A 21015-nucleotide genomic window follows, 5' to 3' on the forward strand; every position below is an offset into this window, starting at 1 on the left:
TCACTCCAGTGTGTTAGACCAGCTTTTTTTAAGCGACAATTTACTCACAAAAATGTAAGGATTCTTTTGATGTAAGGTTTTAACAACATTTTATTCTGGCGTTAGTATATGAAAGATGTTAAATGTAAAAGAATTTGTGATTATAGATATAATTGCATGAGAAAAAAACTGAACAAAAACTGCTTATAAACCAGTTCTTCTGTAATAACGCACACTCTTTAGCACAAGCTTGGTTTGGTATCTACAGGAAACACAAGATTAATTGTAAACCCATTGCCACTCTGTTATGAATCCAATATAGTTTTTGCAGCTTGTCCCATTCCACTGTGCCACATCACTGATAGTGCACCATTGATATTTCATATAAAGGAGACTATAATTGTAGTAAATAAATACTGTAATTTAATAAGGTGTGCACTGTGTTTGCCACACATTATAGAATTTGACTCCTCCACACTGTTGTAACTTGATAAACCACACAAACAAACTTTTTCAAGGCTTTTATTTATTCCTCTACCTTCCCAGTGTCACTTTTGATCCATCGTGTCACAGCATTCAGAATTATTGGCACTCCTGGTAGAGACAAGCTTAACATGAGATAAATAAATCAAGAAATCAGCTGTTCCCTTTGCTTAGAAAGATGAGAAATATTGCATCATAAGTTAAATTCATCTTATAAAAGATGATTACAAAATTGTTGGCACTTTGTTGTATTTTTGGCATTCATGCAAATTCACCTGGCTATGGTGCAACCCTACCTTCATTTTTCTACGTGCTCCAAGTATTACCCATCTAGTTCATGCAGGTCTCCTAATGGAATTTGACTACCAGCTTTGGATTACCAACTTCAGTTAGATTAGCAGCAGTGATTGTGGCAGCCATCGTTTTCAAAATGAAAAGGAAAATAGAAAAAAGTTAATCTAAACAAATGTTTGAAAAAAAAAAAAGTAACTTCAGTATTAAAAAGTCCAAGCTGCTACTTGGTCTGTTTATCTTTTTAGTCATCTGCACCAAATGCCAATAATTCTGGAGGGCACTGTAAATACAGTTCAGTGAGAGAAGTGCAATGTTTTTTTTTAGGCATTTAAAATAAAGACACACATTCTTTATTAAGATGGAGAAGGTGTGATGAATAGAACTTGGCCTCAATGAAACCTACTATTCAAGTTACCTTATTTACTGGCAACAGAAAACCCTGTCAACATTTTCAAGCAGCACATGAAGTAACAGCCTGGGTGTGATATTTTATTTGAAAAAACGTTATCGATTAATGTTTCGGCTCATGTCCCGGTAGTTCAATGTGAATCCCAGAGTCTGAACTTCACATGGAAGGTCTTGCCTCACGCTGTGGACACAACTTTTAGTGCCAATCTCAATGTCCAGTAACTATCTCCCACCCTGAGAGACTGTAAGGATGGAGGTCCTGTTACTCTGCTGACCTCCTACCCTGTCTTATCATTAAAAACAAAACTGAAAATCTTCTGGCAGCCCAGAGTGCATTGATAACCCCTTGCATGAACAACACAATGACTGTGTGTGTTTGTGTGTGTGAGAGAGAAAGAAAGAGAGGGAAGGGAGAGAGAAGGAGAGTGTGTATTGCACATCTCAACATCTTTAGTTAGAGTACAGAGCACAGTGTCCAGAGTTCAATTTGAACTCATCTATTCAGCACCATGAAACATTATGTGAGTGGACGGTGGTAGATGGGGGGGCTTCTTGGTCCGCTTTGTGTTCCCATTCTGGCTGTGTCTGTCTGGCTCTGGGATTTCTCTCTCTGCGGTCCAGCGGTTTCACATCAGACATCACGGCTGCTTCGGCCTTTCCAGCTTCATTAAGGGCTCTGTGGTGTCTGAGTCGCTGTGGTGTTTTCTCTCTCGTGGGGATTCGACTTTGCTGCAGCGTGTCCATGAGGGGGAGCGCATGTACCCACCTCTGGGCAGCACAGGCTGCTGGGAAGCTGGAAACCAAACACACAGCAACTTGTTACTAACACGAATCCAAAGTCTTGGCAGACATAAATACAGATGCAGTGTTTTTATTTAATATATAAACAAACGGAACTCACACTGGACACCTGTCATATTTCACACTGCTTGAGCTTGAAAAAAATAAAATTGTCTTAATGTTTACTGGTGTCAGTATACACAGCTCCACTCCTGCTAAAGTCCCCAGAGCTCAGCTGTTAAAATGCAACAGAGGCCTTGATACAGTTGCAGCTTGCTTTTTCTCCCAGCCATTTAAAGCCTTCAGTTTATGTAGCATGCCTGCACACACACATACCAGCCATTTCTAGACAGGCCACACACTGTTGTTATAGAATGTGAAAGTGAGATAATGACCTGATAAGATGTGGAAAAGAGACTTTTTATATCATTTGATGCATCTTGAGTATTCCTCACACATAATTCTTCTTTTTCTGTGTATAAACCAGTAAGTATATAAATACCATATATAATCTCTTTGCTGCTCCTCACAACAACTTGACCATCTTATTACAACTATTTATTTTGTTGTACTTTTAATATTAGCCATAATAGCCTTTTTTTTTTTTTTTCCAGTTTTGTGGCCAATGCCGCTTCACACCACTTGGTGGTGATGTCCAACCTAGCAGGAGGACATCGAGGCAGCAGAAAAAACGACTGATAAGAGAGCTGACAACTCACTCTGCCTTTCACTGCCCATATCAGTCTAATGTTAGGTCTCCTAAGTGAATGTTATGCTCAATATCTGGCTTATATATCTCCCCAAAAGCCACACCCATATCCTCACACACATTTGAAACTGAGAGACAAAGAGAGAGAAAGGGGAGGGGAGAAAAGACATATTGATCTTAGAAGATTGATGGCGTCTCCACTGGATTTTAATAAGCAGAACGACAACCTCCTCAGCAGCATGAAGGAGTCTGCTGCAACGAGTGTCACGGACACCTGCTGATGACTGCTGGTTGTGTTTATGTAATTTATATACTTGAAATGTGTCTGTAATGCAGGTCCATCTTTTTTACATTCATTGCTTGTATTGCTCAGATTGCTGATGACCTGTTTCTGCTCTGACATCTAATCAAAGAACTGATGAACATGAATTCAGCAAAGTAACTGAAACACACACAGTAAGAAATGCTTGCACACCTAAGAGGCAAAGTAATTACATGCCTTCTCACAACATAAATAGATTTTCCCTTTCTTATTTCTCCTCCTGTTTGTCTCTCTTGCTGTCACATTCACAGAATACTCTAAGCTATGGGGTACTGTGCTGTTTTCCTTCTGTGCTACTGGCTCGCAGCCATTGAGATTCTTCAGTCAGCATGTTGCTGCATAACTGAAACACTAGGCTCTCCTACAGAAAACCTGTGAAAGAACAGGCAAAGCAACTGTTGTAGAACACCAACTTTGTCTTTATATGTGCACATGTACATACAACAAACAATACAAACCAACAATGCCCCTCTCTTTTAACTCATTTAAGCTAAACAACACTCCTTTCACATGCTAATTCTAGCACAAGCCAATCAGTGTTGGTGAATTGGGGCAAATATATTTCAAAGATAATGATCTTTCAAAGCCTGGAGTGGCCCCAAAGATCAGCAAGTTGAGGTGGAACCTGACTTTTTACATTTAAAGGAACTTTTACAGAAGGGCTATAAAATGTGCTTCTACAAAATGCATTACTACAAAGACAGAAAGCTGCTGCTACACAGCCTCTCTGTGTGCTAAAACTTCAAGCATGCTTCACCTCTGTCCACGTCTAAAGCAGTGACATCACTGCAGGTGTTAGGAGATTGGAAACACCTGCTTTGACATCACTGATTAGGCCGTTGTACTGTTGCCAGTGTCAATCTAATGTCGGAGTTTTTCGCTATGATATCGGGTTGTATTTCCAGGAGAACATTCTCTCTCTCTCTCTCTCTCTCTGCTCCACTGCTAACACCAAACTAGATGTTTCACATTTGTCTACTGCAACGATCGAATGAGAGTGATATGGATATACTGTGGTGTAAACAGTTTCTTTTTTCACCTTTTGTCTCCAAACCTCATTGTTCGCTGTTTTGCGTATCACTTCACCCTGTCACGTGTCTACTAAAGAAATCCTTGGCCAAATCCTTAAAACAAATACCCAGTCTAATACACAGCTCAGAGTACTTGATCATGAAAAGGTCCAGCAAACAGAAACATGATAGGTTATAGTTTGCAATGTCATCAGTTCAAACCGTGTTACTGCTCCAATGACAAAGAATAGGAGGCAAAAGCCATGCCTGTGGTAGTTTGTCAGGGATGTGTGTAAACTTTATGGTTCATTAAGCTCATTTGAGCTTTAAAACAAAGAGCAAACCAACTGGACAAAGTCAGGCTTTTGTTCAGTGTATCTGGAGCTGCTCTAGAAAGACACGCCTGATAAAACTCTAATTACTCCATGTTCCCAGCTTTCTGGAATCTAGTCATGAAGTGCAATTGATCATGTTCACTAATTTTGCTTGAACTATCCATGAAAGAATAAAATGTCAGCTGCCAATAGCTGAAAGAGAAAGAGAGGAACATGGGAACGGGCAAAGGGAAAATGGAAAAGAAAGACAGCAGGGTAAACAAAAACAAACAAGACACAAGTATCTATAAATAATGCGCTAGTGTAGTTACTAGGATTATGATAAGTGTTTAAATGGCTTTTGAAGGACCTTGTTTCTAGCATAGACAACTGAATTATTCAGGAACCTACATTTAGCATGAACTCACTTACCCAACTCATGATCCTCTCCCCTCTCCTCCCCTCCTCTCTGTACTTCCTTTAACCTCTCCCTCACTCCAACATGCCCTCCACACACTGCTACACACTCAGCAGTTTCCCATAGAGCCTAATGCTCACACAGCACAACTCAGTACTACCTGACCCACATTTACAATGCAAACTGACACAAATGAGTTAAATCAAAGTCCCTCTCGTTCTCCCCCACCCTAGACTCACTGATGACGTTATGAACAATTAATGTTTCATTAAACTGCCTTTGTCACAATTCAGTCTGCAATATTTCACTATCATAGTCATAGCAGGGTTTTCAAGAAAAAAAAAAAAAGGCCTTGCATGAAGTTACAGGGCTGAATAATGAAGGAGGTTTTAGGGAATCCAGATGAAAAAGAACAGCTGGTTCTCACAGCTGAGATTTGTGCAACAGTTTCATCCAAATACAGGACCAAAACTGTGTGCAATTGCTACAACACAGTCCAGAGACTAAGGTTAAATAAAGGTTAAATAAAAAATGAATAAATGCTGTGAGCTGAAGTGTTATATCATTAGCTGATGACATTTACTGTAGTTTTCAAATTTTTGAGCAACATCAGTCTTTTCTTCCTCCATGGCCTCAATGCAGATTATTCATTAATACCAGAAGACATTATGTGGAAACTGATGTACTGTATGACTTTCATGATCACATGATGCAAAAAAACTTTGCAGTTGTTCTGCAGTATCTGTCTACAGACTCTCACAGTCGTCGGCATCCATCTTGGTGACTGCATCTATCTGGGATCATTATCCTTCCTCTGTGAAAGCCATATCTGAGGCAAACATGGAGAGAGAGACTGGGAATGAAGGATAAAGGGAAGCAAAGAGGCAGAGCATGCAGTGAGGAGGATTGTGTCTGAGATATAAACCGCTCAAGACGTGAGAGATTTTCGGAAAGCAAGTTGAAGAAATTCACAGCATAAAATGCAACATCTCATGTCAAAAGGTTAAAGACTCTGAGCAGGAAGAAATGTTTGCCACATTCTCAGATGACTGATCTATTTTTATTCATGATCTGTGCAGGTAAAAATAGAAGAGTGAATTACACACTGTTCACTGTGAAATTGTCATCCGCATTAATTAACAATTAAATATGTCATTCTGAGAGTGCAAGTTGAGTTTTTTCATTTTTCTTACAGATATGAGGCGATGTAAATTAAACCATTTAAAATCGTATTAGTGGTGTAGAGCAGCTGACGGCAGGGCTTCAGCTTGATTAGACAGAAATGGTCTTTGCTGTTGAATCTCCTGCACCTGTATGTGTGTGTGTGTGTGTGCGTGCACTAAAACTGTTTTGTCTGCTCGGCTGTGAAAACATGGTTTCAATGTATAGGGAGGTGAATATATAGTATATTGCATGTGATAAACTGATATCATTTACTAACCTGTTGTTGTTTGAAGTCAGATTCTTTGAGGTAGTGCATTGGTGTGCATGTGTTTAATAACTGTTGAATGAAACAGAACGTTGACACATTTGCATTTGGGACTCTGTCATCACTGATCAAACTGAATTGAACAGAATCAAATCGTAGCAGAATGTGATTTTTAAGTATGCATCGATTCTGAAAAGACTTGAATCATATTACTGTTGGATTAATTGCGTCACCCTATTTTGACTAGAGTCATCAATTCATAAATAAAACAATGTTTTAAATCATTGATTTCACTTTTTGAAGGAGCAAAACCGTTTTATATATTTATCATCAAAACTGATGAGAAGTGATTGGTTTCATTACTCTTTAGCAGCAACAATATTAGCAACTCACCTGCAAGTGTTTCATTGAAGACATTAAAATCTAAATCTGAATTAGAAACTGATGCTCATGGCTCTACACGAGTAGTGACAAACAATAGTGGTCGAGCGTCTTATATTCCCTCTGGGCGGAGATACAGGTTCCCCAGGGTTAAAAGCAATAGGCTTAAATATTCCTTTGTTCCAAGTGCAATAAATGTGCTTAATTTGAGGTAACCTGGACTGCACTGCTCAGCAGCACTTTATTATGGCTTTAACGAACAGACACATCTTTTTTATTTGGTTATTTGCTGTAACTACGTGATTAATATTCAACGTCCTCTTGTATGTTGCCTGTACCGTCTACTGTAAATCAATTTCCCCTCGAGGGACTGAGAAAAACAAAAAAAAACGTGAACAGACAACAGTGCAGCCAAGTTACACTGTTAATTGTTTTCCATCCAGTTTAAATAAATCTGTTGCTATGATCCATCTCAGCTGGTAAAATAAATCCATAATGTGTATGATAATGTGAAGTGATCATCTGGGCAACCACAGGTTTGTCTTGAACGACAGTTATCTTGGCACTAACAGCAGTGAGAATCCTCTCCGTGTATATAATAAACAGGAAGTCTGTTTTAAGTTTTAGTAAAGCCTTTTACCTCACTACTGTAGACTCAAGAATGCACAAAGTTTTATGAAGAAACAAAGAAATTTGTTCTTTCTTGGACATATGATGTGCCTCTGAACCAAATGCTGTATAACATGTTTAATTTAATCGGCTGTGGAGCTGAAGACAGCAGCATGCAGTACAGATGGCCCACTGAGACCATAGCTCAACAAGCTGTGCCATGATAAGGAACATTAGTAATACACGGAAAAGAGAAGGGAGGGGGAAAAAGATGTTGCTGAAGAAGGAGGAGATGCTATATTAAGAAATGTAAGAGGAAATCTGAGTGAAAGCAGCGTGTAGAATGAATGTGAGGAAAAGCCTATACTTTTTAAGTTTTAGGATGACTGCTTCTCAACAGTGAGTGAGAAGTCTGTCTGGCCACACAAAACGTGTGTTTCGGTGGAGTCTGACATGTTAAAATTTCTGCATACACATGATGATGATCCTAAAGGAGTTTTTTAAATCGAAAACAACTGGACTAGGTTATTTGTCTGTGAAGACGTTTCACCTCTCATCCAAGAGGCTTCATCAGTTCGTGTACGCATCTGACCAGGCTAGGACTCTTTTTTCAGGACCAGTCCTAGCCTGGTCAGATGCGACCAGTCCTAGCCAGGATGAGAGGTGAAACGTCTTCACAGACAAATAACCTAGTCCAGTTGTTTTCGATTTAAAAAACTCCTTTAGGATACTATGACCTGGACAAATCAGAATATACACAGGCTCACATGATGATGATGACTATCTGTTTTGAACCTATTATGTATTCCGGCCAAACAAAGTATGAAAGTTGTTTTTTTTTGTTTTTTTAACCAATTCATGCACAAAACATACAATATTTTTGAGACATTGTCTAAACTGTGTCAGTAGACCTTTAAATCTTGAGCTGCCATGAAATCCTGTGTGCATGCTGAGAGGCAGGAGAGTCTGTGGAGGAGAGAGTTCACCGTCCGCATGCAGGATGAGGCTCACAGGTCATAAATAATACATGGGCAAGATTTTGTGCTTACTTTTGCAACTGGAAAGAAAGACGTGCTAGCCTTTTATTCTGTAACTGCTGCTGTGACAGTGCAATGCATATGTGCATGAGGCACATATAGTGTAATTGATTAATGTGACTAATTGACTAATAAGGGACTTGTGTGCTGCAAGACAACAATGTTTCCTTTCACTCCTGCTTTCCAGAAAGAAATGTGATTCTAAATGTTATTAGTTTATATAATTACTGTTTGTCATAAGAATCATCAACACAGTTAAACTTCCCTTTTCAGTTTAAAGGCACTTCATCCATGATACTGTGAAGAGGTGTTGTGACATTTCAAATCATTATAGCTCAGCAGGCCTTTCAGGACCCTGCTGTGCCATAATGATATGAAAGTCCGTCTCTTACACACACACACACACACACAGGCGCACGCGCAGTTTTTTAAATCATTTTTGTTGGCACTTGCATAAACCAAATTCTGTACATTGGCCATGTGTCAGCAGATCTGTCTGCACACCTTAAGAACACACTTAAAATGTTAATGCATTAGTCTGTCACAAACAGCATGTATATGCATAACGTTTTTATCTTTGTGACTTGAACTTATTGTAATAGTCAAAATTCAGTGGGAATGTGCTGTTTGGAATCTACATAGCATGCACTGATTTCTGCACAAACTACTTGTTATACTTGTTTAAATACATATGCATTCAATTTTCAGAGGGCCTTACCTGCTGGGAACTCGTTGTGGTTTTCCTCATCAGAGTCAGCAAAGACTTCAGCCAGTTCCTGGTCAGACATGTCAGTCAGCTCAGTCAGATCCAGGAGGTCAAAGTGCACCTCTAAAGAAGATACACTACTCAATGGTTCTATGAGGAAGAGAGAGAAAATACCTTGCTTTCAGTGTGGAGGTTAGTTGGGAGATTAATATTATCCACTCGTTCTTCTTACAGTGCAGAAGAAAAGTGTCTCTTTAAAAGAAGTGAGAGATAAACTGCATTTATTATGAACACAGAGCTCCTCAAACCATCATATAATGCTGCTCTTGATTCTCCACCATGCTCATAATCAGATCAATATCGTGCTCTTGTGGTACTATTGTAAAATCGATTTCAACAAAGATCATTTTCACTCTGTTATCCACTTTTATCTGTACATCTCATGTAAAGCTGAACGCTTTCTTCTTCAGAATTATTTCAGTCACGGTGGATGTCTTGGACCTGCTTCTGTAGTCAGAGAGTTAACAAAGGCATTGACTGAAGAATAAGAAAATGAGGAAAAGTCAGTAGAGATGAAAACAAGTAGTTCTTTAAAGCATTGTGACCTTCTCTTTTTTTTGTGTTGAAAGTCAGGCTGCCACCAAAGCTGAAATTTTAATGTCATGTATGTGAATTCAAATTTATTCAAAGATTCTTGCAAGGGTCCAAGAACATCTGCTTGTCCCAACATCACCCAAGTTAGGAACAAATTATGTGTAATAGAGCTGAACTAATCTACCATTATAGTGAGAGGAATGATTGGAGACTTCGCTGAGACAGATGGAGATGTGTTTGTATTTCCTAATGAATCAGTGGATTCCTGTCTGCCGTGCAACGTCAGGTCTGAATGAAACACTTCACTGGTTGTTTGTGGGCGTGACTTTGTGAAGGAAACGATAGGTTGTACGACAGGTTGAAAGCTGTTATTATCCCATCTCATTTGTCCGCTGTTTTCAAGGCTGTTTAGGGCAATACTTCAGGCTGAAGAAGCGGAGCCCACTCTCCTGCTGCTCTGCTCTTTGTCTGCTGCTACATTTAATTCTCCGCATTGTCCTCTTGATAGAGCACATATTGATTTAAAGAGGGCTTATTATCATGCTGAAGCGGTGGCTGGTCATAGTGCCATGTTTCAAATATACTAAAAATACTTAACAGCAGAAATGCCAGAGACATGTGGAATGAAAATTGTGTCAGATTCTGGCAATAACCCAGGTAGACACACATGGCACGTATGAATATTTACCACAGCCAAGCCAGTGAGCTTGTGGCCAGCATGTAAATGCGCCAGAGGAATTAATATTAGAAAATTGTAATTGTGTACAAAAAGAGAGAAATAGGAGCAGAGAATGACAATAAAGATGAGGGAAGACTAGGATTAGAGAAAGATGCAAGAACGAAAAGAATGGAAGTGATAGGCCTATTGCCATTGTAATAGTTATACACGTTATATACATTTAAGGCAAACTAAGTAACAATAATTGTACCTCTTGATAAAACATATTCCCTTCAAACATGATTTCTCTTCTTCCTTTGCTGTAATCACCTGTGAGTTCCCTCAGGGCTTCATTCTAGTCCCCATATATTTTTTCCAAATTGGAAATATCATTGGAAAACAAGCATGTCCACTTCTATCCTGATATTAAAGACCTGCCTTGCAGACAATGACTGATTGATGTCAACCCATAACCTTGTTTAAAGATATCATCTATTTTGCAACGTAAAGCTCTGAGAAAAAAAACAAAACAAACTTTTTTTAAAGTGATTGTCCTTGGTTTTAAATGATCATGTTTAGATCACATAAGGTTTTGACTTATCTATCCCTGTCTCAGTCACAGTTTGCCTCATGCATCTATTATCCAGCAGTTAAACAGATATTTAACTGCCTCCAATTTTAGCATCTCACCACCAGTTACCACTTAGATATAGAATTATTAAAAGCTTGTTCTGCCATCCGGATACACTCCAGGCATCCAAGTTGCATATTGGACTAAGAAAATATCTCCCTTAGAAAATGACATTACCTGACTGGTTAAAAATCACTGAATATATTAGCCATTTGAAGGCTTGGGAACTATATGACACCCCATTAAGGTAAAGCTAGCAAGTTTCCATCCTTACACCACTCCACACAAAGCCACATATAATTAAACAGCAGTCAACATATACAAATATTTTTCATCCAAAGCTTTAGCCATTTTTCCATGTTTGATGTCTAATAGTGGATTTATATTCAATGGAGAAACACTGCAGTATACAATATGGTTGACAAGAATCATATACCACCTGTTTTTATTTATTTAATATTTTTATTATTTCAGATTGCTTCTTGAGTGTTTCTGTGAATATATTTTTACTTTCCCCACACTGCAAGGCACTTGCTTCCAGCTATCAGTCTTTTTGACCCGTTTTTCAGGAAGAGTGAAGAAGGCAGTGAAACAGGGAGGCTGGAAATTGTGGAGGAGGAGATGAAGAGACAAGAGAGAGAGGCAGGATGATGGGAGAAGAGGGAGAGATGAAGCTAGGTAAGGAGGTAGATATAAAACAACAAGACAGGAAGGGAAGAAAGAGAAAGTAGATGAAGAGGAAGGGAGGCATTTTGTAAAAGAAAACATTCCCTGCATCACTTTCTGCCATTTATTTTAGATTGGTTGCAAGGTTATTCCCATTCTGCTGCGCTTGTTTTTTAACCACCTCTCCCCCCCATCTCTTTTTTCCTCTCCCACACCCTTTCTCCTTGAATAATTGATCAGTACGTTTTCTCTCCCAGGCAGACATGCTGAAACAACTGCCTCCATCTCAATAGCCAATCAGGGGAGCTCTGAGACACCAAATGGGGAAGACCGACAAGGGAGAACTCACGCTGTGACAGAAAAAAAGAGAAAAAAGAAGAGGCCTTTGTGTCTAAAGCGGATGAATGATGTAAAAGACCACAACCTCTCCTTACAGCAAGCATACAACCTGGTGGCCCATAAAGTCAAATTTGTGTGTTCTGATCTATTAAGAATCCTTCTTGACATATCTTGTTATCTTAATCCCACACTTAATATTCATGCCTTTGTAGTTGTAGTAGTAATTTCAATTCACTGAAAAGTAATGTTTCTTTCATATATCAATAAAAATATTTGCTTGTATGCTCTCAATTTGATGTCCCATTAAAAATGTATTTTATTTACAGTCCCTTTTTTCCCCCTTTCCTCTCTGCATGTAGAAAGGTACAGATGGATTTAACTGAAGGAACAAAGAACAGGGAGGATGGGTAGAAGGGAGGAGTTCACATTTGGGAGAAGGGATAAGAGAGCAGAAGGAGATGTGCCTTGTATGTTAGATGTGTGTAATCCCTTTCCCTCTCTTCTGGCCCATCAGGGCTCTGAGGTCATCAATCCAGTCTGAACCGCTTGCAATGATGGCTGAGCTCTGATCGAGCGAAGACAATTGTGACGTGGCTAAACTACTGAGATTGAATATTGTAAATGCAATGCCAAAATAAAAGTTCTCTAAACAATATATTCTGTTGTATGTGTTGTTTTTTTTTTAATTTATTTCACTCACAGTGACAGAGCATACAGGCATCTGTCCATATACCATTTGACATACATATTGTAACAGAATCCAAACACCTGACAGGTTTCTAACTTTGAGAATGTACATACAGAAAGGTACAGACCAATGAGTGCTTCAATGCCAGCCCATCAAAATTAAAACATTTTCAGCACATCATGCTTTATTTACCGCCCTGATGAAGGCAAGTTAGCTGAAAGTGCTTGGTGAATTAAGCGTAGTTTACTGGAAAATTGCACTACGATAAGTTAAAACTTGGTACAGCTTATTTCCTTCAAAATGAAAAACAAGCTGTACCAAGTTTTAACTCATCTCCCAGTTTCTGCAATTAAAGATGAATTTAAACAGATAAAGAGTTTCTCGTTCTCTGACTGCTCCACAGCAGTAACCAGAAATTTTTAATCTCCAATTTCTGAACATGCACCCAATCAAAATGCCAAAATGCAATTTCTCTACTCTGCAGTTTTATTTGAGTTTGTATTTATTTGTGCATCTACTGGTACAAGCAATGTTATTTTTCAGTGATTCAGCTGCCACAAACCAAGTGACAAGTTTCTCATTTCTGGGATATCAAGATGTGTATCTTTTTAAGGTGGCTTCTTTGCTCTGGGCCTAAAAATAAATGTTGCACATGACTCAGGAGCAACACTGGTCCCCCTTCTGAATTTAAAACTGCAGCACCAGGAATTAATTTGTTTCTGTGCCATTTAGGATGAAGCTGCAATGTGGGTCTGTGGCACTGTGGACAAAACCTTAATGTACATCTCCATAAAATAAAGTGGGTAAAAAGTTGAATTTGATTCCTAATCCCTTGATGGTATTGCGATGACAATGAATGAGGAAGAGGGCTGATACTTTTGTTTCATGTTTTTTCAGGATGGATTTTTAACAGAACCAAAGCAATGCTCTTTTTTCATGTCCGTCTTGGCTTGTCTTTCTCTCCCTCTCTTGCCACATACTACTAGCCGACCTGGCAGGTGGCATGGCTAGTTACTGGGTCACATTAAATCACAGAGAAACAGACATTAGCCTCTGGATGAGCTGTCTCCCTGAAAAAGTGTTTAGTTAGTGAAGCAGATAAAGGCTGCCTTGTCACCCATGTAGCCCCAGTATCCGTCTCTGCGTTTCTGTGCCCTGGTCTCTGAGTCTGACACGTACAGGGAAGCCTCTGTATGGGACTGATGCACAATGAGTCCTTTCAACCAAGGCTAAGCCACAGCGGTCTTTGAGAATGTGGGACCAGAATACCTAAAATAGGCAGCGATCATTCAGTGGGTTTCAAGATCAGAGAAGATCAACCTGGACCCCACCGTCCATTCATTATGTCTTAATACATTTTACTGTAGATCGATCCAGTGGTGACTGTCACTGATAACACTCTTTAACAGGAGCAGGATATCCTATGCCTTCCTTCCTTATCTCCTTCTATATTGAAGATTCTTGCTATTGATCAGGGATCCTGCTCAAGGCATTTCTACCTATAATTAGCCTGCAACACCTCTCAATGAACATTCATCACTGTTAATACCCCCTTCCCTCTCTTTACCCCTTTCCCTGGTACTCACGTCTCTTCTCAGTGATGTGCAGCAGGCTAGCGGTGTGCCCTGACAGGCTGCCCTCCTCCTCCCCTGCTGCGTGCTGGAACAACTCCTTGGATAGGTCGCCTGAGCTGGAGGGCTTCAGCAGCTTCTGGATGTCTTTATTGGGCTCTATGAGCACACGAAGACACAGAAAGAGGTTTTTAGAATTTTTAATAGAACATTACATTAGAGATGCTGGCTTATTTGCTCTACTGGCTTATCTGTATATCCCATATTGGGGAAATGAAGAGGAACAAATTACTTAGAGATCCCAAATAGTGAAAGAAGTCAATGTTCGCTCCAGCGTCTGTCAGTCATGTTCGGTGATTATCTTCCTTGTACGTTATGTTTTCCTACTAAATTACCAAATCAAAACCTGACATTAATCCCCAACTGTACATAACACTTGAACATCTCCATTTTACTATCTGTTTGTCCTTTCTTCCTTTCATACATTTCACAACATTCATACGCACTCTGCCTTCTGTCAATTCTGTATCAATTTCTGTTGTGCACATGTACAGATTGATTCCTTTACAGGACATTGGTTTACATGGATGTGGACAGACCTCTAATTCAACAGTTGTCACTCTTTAATGTTTCTGTAAAGAAAACGTATTCGGAGAGCCAGGTCGTGCTCTTCACTCAAGCCAGCTGACAAAGCATCTCAAACATCCATTTAAAATAGAAAACCATGTTCGCACAGGCCATTACCAAAGTCTGAAAATAGAAGGTACTTAAAATATCCCTTCAAATGCAGGAGTATGCACAAACTCCAAGTTGGTTAAACCAGATCAAGGTTAAATATTGCCTTTTTCACACAGCTAAAAAATAAGCTGGTTAAACCAGATCAAGGTTAAATATTGCCTTTTTCACACAGCTAAAAAAACACACACACAGTGGAGGCTGAGTGAGGTAAGAATGGTAATACAGAAATACTGTATTTAATTGAAAAAATCCTCAAAATCAGAATTACGGTTGCAACCTAGAATTTCCAAACTGCATGAATTTGAGTGATATGATGACAGACTATTCTATAGCTACAGACCAAGCATGCTGCATGAAAAATACTGACATTTACAAAGAAAAAATACCAGAAAAAGCAACATTCAACAAAAATGACAGCAATATGACTGTTTTATGACAGCATGCAGAGCCAATGGAAAGTAGTGTGGGAGTACACCATGGCTTCCCGAGGAGCCTTACCAGATGGCTGGTAATGTTTCTACTTGCAATATGTTCCTAGAAAGTTCAATTTCTCATTTCAGATGAAAAATGTGTTAAAGCCCAGGCCAAGCCTGAAAGTGATGGATTCTGATTTCACCCTGAGAAGCTCATTGCTGGATATTGATTGATTTCTCTAGAGAGGAGTCACACTATACATTTACCTCTGTTGCTATAATGAAATGTTTGTTCAATATTTAGACTGTCTACCAGAAGCTTTGATTTCCCTTTCCATAAGCTTCCTCAGCAAACACTCATTGAAGAGATCCTGCTGAATTATTGTTCCTGACCTTTTTACCATCCATCCATTTACTTTATGTCACATTGTTTTAGTGACAATAGATGCACATACAGTATCTTCCAATACATGCTCATGATATTAGACTTGGGATGAAATAAATTTCTCAAGGATGCAAGGAAATGAGGACAAGTTTACACAGATGGTCTGATGTAGCCACTTGCTGAGATGAATGTGAAGAAGCTCGAGTAAATAATTAGAATATAAGTTACTGCTGGTAAAGTACAGTCGGCTATCACACATGTGCCCTTTACAGACCCTGTCTTGAGCTGTCAGCCGTGGCTGTCTGTGAATCAGCTAAGATGGTCAGAGATGTTGACAGAGAGAGAGAGAGAAAGAGGGGTGGATTGGGTGGGGGGCGGTGGGGGTTGAGAATGAGGTACTGTACATTTGCCAAAAGTGGAATCAAACTCAGTGTCTCAGTTCAATAAATCAATCAGCGTTTGACTGTGTAGCTCAGGCAGGAGGAATTACCATGCTCTATCAACACCCTTTTCGCCAGGTCATCATGCTTGCTGTTTTCTCTCTGTCTTGTATCCTTTATCATGACAGTTTTTCGTGTTTTTGGTGCATTCTCTATTAGCATTAACTAATCTCTCACAGCTGTAAATGTTTTATCTTTACTGCTAATCTCTTATTTCAGAATGGCTGTTGGTTCTGAACAGTTGTGTCTACCACAATACAAATATTGCCACCCAGAAGTCAGACCTTGTGACCCTGTTCTGTGATACATCATAATAATGTTCCCTCTAATTCAATCTAAGCTTAATGGACAAGTAATGTACCAATTTGTCATGGGCAGGTCATTCTGGCCCACAGCATCAGATAGTGTATGTAAACAATAAGTAAACAAAAAATGTACTTTGAGTATCTGCTGAAATTATAACTTGTAGTGGTTTCAGTGACATTGTTTTACCCCAAGGTACAATAGAGTAATAAAGCAACATTTTAAGTTGTTGGTTGCACACTATGGATTCAGAGGCAACTAATGTAGTGACAAATAAACTACCCTTCTACTTTGCCTCGCTTTTACATTGTAAGAGGCATATCTTTTTATCTATAAAAGTGAATGTTATTATCTGCCCTACATGGGCATGTCATTTAAGACTTAGATAGTTGATAATACTTAGCCTACACTGTATCTAAACAGTTAAATTATCAACCCATTGAATGTTTAGATGGTACAGTACAATAGTGGCACCAAGGCATTGTGCAATTCATAGCACAAGCTTCTCTGGATGGCCTTTACACAAAGGCCATATGCATCCACTGTTGTACTGCAATTTGTATTTTATCAGTCCAGCTCTTGTGTGGTTGTTGAAAATGACCTGTACTGCAAAGCAATAAATTAAACATAAAGCTTGAATGCAGAAAAGCATGCTCCACAACTGGATCTTGGATGGGGAAAATGATCAAAGACAGAGTACCTGTGCACTGCTATATTTAAACCTAATGTACATCAGTAACTCTTGACTAAACATAAAGTAAAATGGAGTGACATGATTGAAGAGGAGCTCAGATGAGAAACATTATGGAGGTTATGGTCCACCCACTCAAAAATGTGTCTCCCATATTTCAAGCATTATGAACATTTAAAGAAAGACATTTCCAGCAGGCAGGCAATTCACAGAACAAGTCATTCAAAAGACAAAGACGCTGTGCACCAAACATGCCATGCTTGTGTAATGTGACAAAGGCTGTGGCACATATAAAAGAAAGAATAGAAAATGGCTCTTACCTGGGCTCCCTGCCCCTCCCTGTGCCTCCATGCAGCTTAGCAGAGTGTCCTGCTGTTCACCACACCAGCATCGGAGAGTGGAGGAGACAAACAGGGAGGGAAGAAGGGAGAGGCAAGGGGACAGTGTGTCTGTCTGTGTGCATATGAGAGAGAGAGCAGGGGTGGGTAGATACAGCGAGACCTCAGCTTTCCAATGACTCTGCTCCGCCTCCTTTTTTTTGTCCTTTGTTGTTCTAGATTTCCCAAACAGGTGATGTTGGTTTCTCCTCTTGCACAGTCCACCTGCTCCACTCTGCCATCAGAGCTGTCTGAGTGCTGCACTGCCTCACAGAGCGAGTCCACCACAGTGAGGGGGGTCTGGGAGCAGCGACATCACTTCACATTTCTAAGCCACTTGGTTTAGTAAGCGCAGCATTGTGAGGCTTGGCTTGATATGTACAGAATACACAGAGAGAGATCCAGAGCAAAAGAGGGAGAGGGAGAGAGAGAGAAAGGGAGGGAGGGTTGTGCTGGCAGCCTGCCCAGACTGGGAGAGAGAATGGGGAGTCAGGGGGGGCAATGGACCACTGGAAGGGGGGGTTGTGTGTGTGTGTGTGTGTGTGAGAATGAGTATCCCTGTGTATGTGTATGAATGTGGCATAACAATGTGTGAATATACTTATAGGCAAGTTGTTAAACCTGATGATGGGGCTGTTCATTACAAACACACCCACAGAATAATGGTGCCTGGATGACAGAAAGGAAAATGATTAAAACAAATATGTGGCAATTAAACACAGTTTAAAGACTTACATTTTAGTGTGTGATATAAAAGAGCAATGGCAAGTAATAAATTCCCTCATCACTGAATTACTTGCCTGTGATGATTGATGGAAAGCTGAATCCTGTAGGCTACCTTCAGAAAAGCAGGAAATGGTGCTTCTCTCTGCTGAGGGGAATCTGCAAGTAGAGCTTGCCCTCTAGTGGCGGGATCTGACACCTTCAGGTAGTCACGTGATACTGTTGTCATGCCAGAGACCCACCATAAACCACAAACTATACAACCATCAACAGAGTGGGTTCACAGTAAAACATCTACTTCTGTGACTAAAGTCCACCACAAGAAGTATTAAAAAACAAATAGAAATTTAAACCCCTTTCTAGTTACATTATTACTAAACATTACTAATAGACCCTAAAATAAACACTATGGTGTAGGGATTGGATTCAGCAACATTATTTGTCCAATTCCTGGAAGGGAAACTATAGTTTAGTCACCAATAAACAAAGATAAAAAACAAAACAGACAAACTGATAGTTGACAGGAAACAACAGACATGCCATAACAAGTCTTGTCTTTCATCTTACATTAACTGGAAATAGATTTTCTTATAAAAGGGAAAGGGGTGGCTCAACTTAGCCTGCTTTGCCACTAAATAAAAAAAAATGTAAACACGAAGTGAGCTTAACTGGAAAAACATACAAGAGACAAAATGTGTGCATGTGTGTTTTTTTTTTTTTAAATCTTTTGCCAACATAGAACAAAACTGTGTTTGTGAATCATAAAGTATTAGTCATAGATAATCCACAGCAAATTCTTTCAGTTTAACTGTACATTGTGTGGCTTAGCAACTAAAGTGTCAGAGACTTTGAGAGGCACTAAGCAGCTGAAGCGGTTCACTCCTGTGTACTGCAGAGTCGGCTTGGCCTACAAATTCTTTATGCTCTCTTGCACAGACGTGGCAAATAAAGGAACTACTGACCAAAATTTTTGTTTTGTTCATGTCATGTAAAATAATAATAAATAAAATTAATAATGGCTGAATTCCATTTAGTTGCTTCAGTTTCCAGGTTCTGGTGTTCACACTGTCATGATTTACTGGGACACTTGAAAAGAACAGAGCCATTGTTAATGTTAGCGCTTTTTCTACTATAACAACTCAAAATGACTGTCTGCTGTAAAAAAAATCAGGTGATCAGGCCCCATCCCTTTACTTTCCAAAAATATAAGATAACGAAATCAGTTTTAACTTTATCTCTAAAATATTTACAAACGAGACATGTTACAATCACAGTCTTATTGTCTTCCTCTTGAAAATTTGATGTAATTGTAATGTAAATTGGTTACTCGATTTTTTGTGCTTGTTGACATTTGACTTTTTCATACTAAAAACCTCTTTCTTGAGTTTGTTTTCCAGAGTGTTAATCCCAAGAAAAATAATATTCATAGGCTTATTGAGGTGTTCGATTGTATAGTGGAAATAAGTTAAATTCAATTTACTTTAATTTGTATCCAGTTAAAAAGAGATGAGGTAGTTATATATCAAAATGTTACTGTTACAAAGATCCTTTTAAGCCCTTTTAAGTTCACAAGTATAGTTTTTTTCCCCCTCATGTCTTCCTCTGTGGGCTCCTTGTATGTAGTTCACTAGCTGAGGAGAACTCATTTTCTCAACACCAGAGGAAGAATGTTAAACAATTCTTGTTCTTCAAGCCCTCTGTCCTAACAAGGGTATTTCAGACCATCTGCAAATACTTCAAAACCAGTACAAACACAGCTATCCACTGGAATCTCACCACAAAGTTCTGATGGTTGTGAGAAACATAACTCATGCACCATGAGGATTCATATGCAGAGGTTAAAATCAGTAATTTCAAGGCTACAGGCTATTACAAGGCTATTTCATAGCTTAATGGGCAGTGACCAGATTATGAACATCATGGTGTAAATATTGATAAGTAATCAAGATCAAGAAGAAGTCATCAAGATTTCTGTCTATGATATGATATGATATATGTTATACATATGACAAAAAGGGAGTGTAGCCTTTGTCCAAGAGTTAGTAGTTAAAGCTAGCCTTATAATATTCAGAGGTTAGGAGGAGCTAAAGCCATCTTTGCAATTGGAAGGTCAAAAAGTTAGCAGTGAAGTAGTACCTTATGCTAGCCATGTAATGTCAAAACTTTAAAACTTTAGCAGCTAATGCTGGCTCTGTATCTCATACGTTAGTAGCTAATATCACTGACATGTTTTCATTTTATCTTACCATTATATTTCTGAAGACCAAAGGTAGCAGTTAATGTTAATGACACTTTGTAATGTAACTTAATGCTAGGCTTTGTCCAAGAGACAGAAACTAAGGCTAATGCTACTTAATGCTATCCTTGTAATGCACAAACATTAGAACTCTAGCAGCTAATGCTAGCCGTATAATGCCTGATTTATGTTAGTGACACTGCTGTGCTTAGCTCAATGCTAGCCTTGTTTTCTATATGTTAGCAGCTAATGCTATTGACATGTTTGCATATCATTTCACGATAAAATTTCTGAAGACAAAAATTAGAAGCTAATGTTACTGACACTGTTCAATAAAGCTTTATGCTAGGCTTAATGTCCAATGGTTAGTAGTTATGCTATCCACTAAATATTCAGAGGCTAGGAAGAGTTAAATCTTTGTAAATGTATGTCCAAAAGTTAGTAGCTAATGTCACTTGCCCCCACATTTATTTTTTTATGCTCTGCGTTTTTATACATGCTTTGTTTAGTCAGATTTCTACCTTGATCTTTAGCACTGGAAAACCTTTCTATCACAAGTTTGTTTGGTTAGCATTGTGTTACAGTGACCAGCACTATTTTTTTGGTTAAATAGATACAGTTCTACTGTACTTCATTGGTTTAATCTGAGCACTGTGGTCCTTTATACTCACCATTGAGTTGCC

At 39.0% G+C, this 21015-nt stretch overlaps 1 protein-coding gene across 1 annotated transcript; it reads right to left on the bottom strand.

Moving 5' to 3' along the window:
- Positions 1-485: 485 nt before the first annotated feature.
- Positions 486-20955, bottom strand: dbndd1 (dysbindin domain containing 1). Its single transcript, XM_023395718.2, has 4 exons — positions 17317-20955; positions 14042-14185; positions 8892-9029; positions 486-1957 (listed from the first exon to the last, which is right to left on the bottom strand). Exons 1-4 carry the CDS (start codon positions 17345-17347, stop codon positions 1803-1805), a joined length of 468 nt encoding a protein of 155 aa, XP_023251486.1. The 5' UTR covers positions 17348-20955; the 3' UTR covers positions 486-1802.
- Positions 20956-21015: the final 60 nt, after the last annotated feature.

The sequence above is a fragment of the Seriola lalandi genome, unplaced genomic scaffold (assembly GCF_002814215.2).
Source record: "Seriola lalandi dorsalis isolate HSWRI2012SDOR001 ecotype SW California unplaced genomic scaffold, Sedor1 jcf7180002054968, whole genome shotgun sequence".
Lineage (NCBI taxonomy): Eukaryota > Metazoa > Chordata > Actinopteri > Carangiformes > Carangidae > Seriola > Seriola lalandi.

Excerpts from the sequence above, each read along its gene's own strand:
- dbndd1 (XM_023395718.2), bottom strand. The coding sequence starts at position 17,347 with ATGGAGGCACAGGGAGGGGCAGGGAGCCCAG. Across the intron at positions 9,030-14,041 it reads GCACATCACTGAGAAGAGAC|AACCATTGAGTAGTGTATCT; the intron begins GTGAGTACCAGG and ends TCTTCCTCATAG. Across the intron at positions 1,958-8,891 it reads CCACAACGAGTTCCCAGCAG|CTTCCCAGCAGCCTGTGCTG; the intron begins GTAAGGCCCTCT and ends TTTGGTTTCCAG.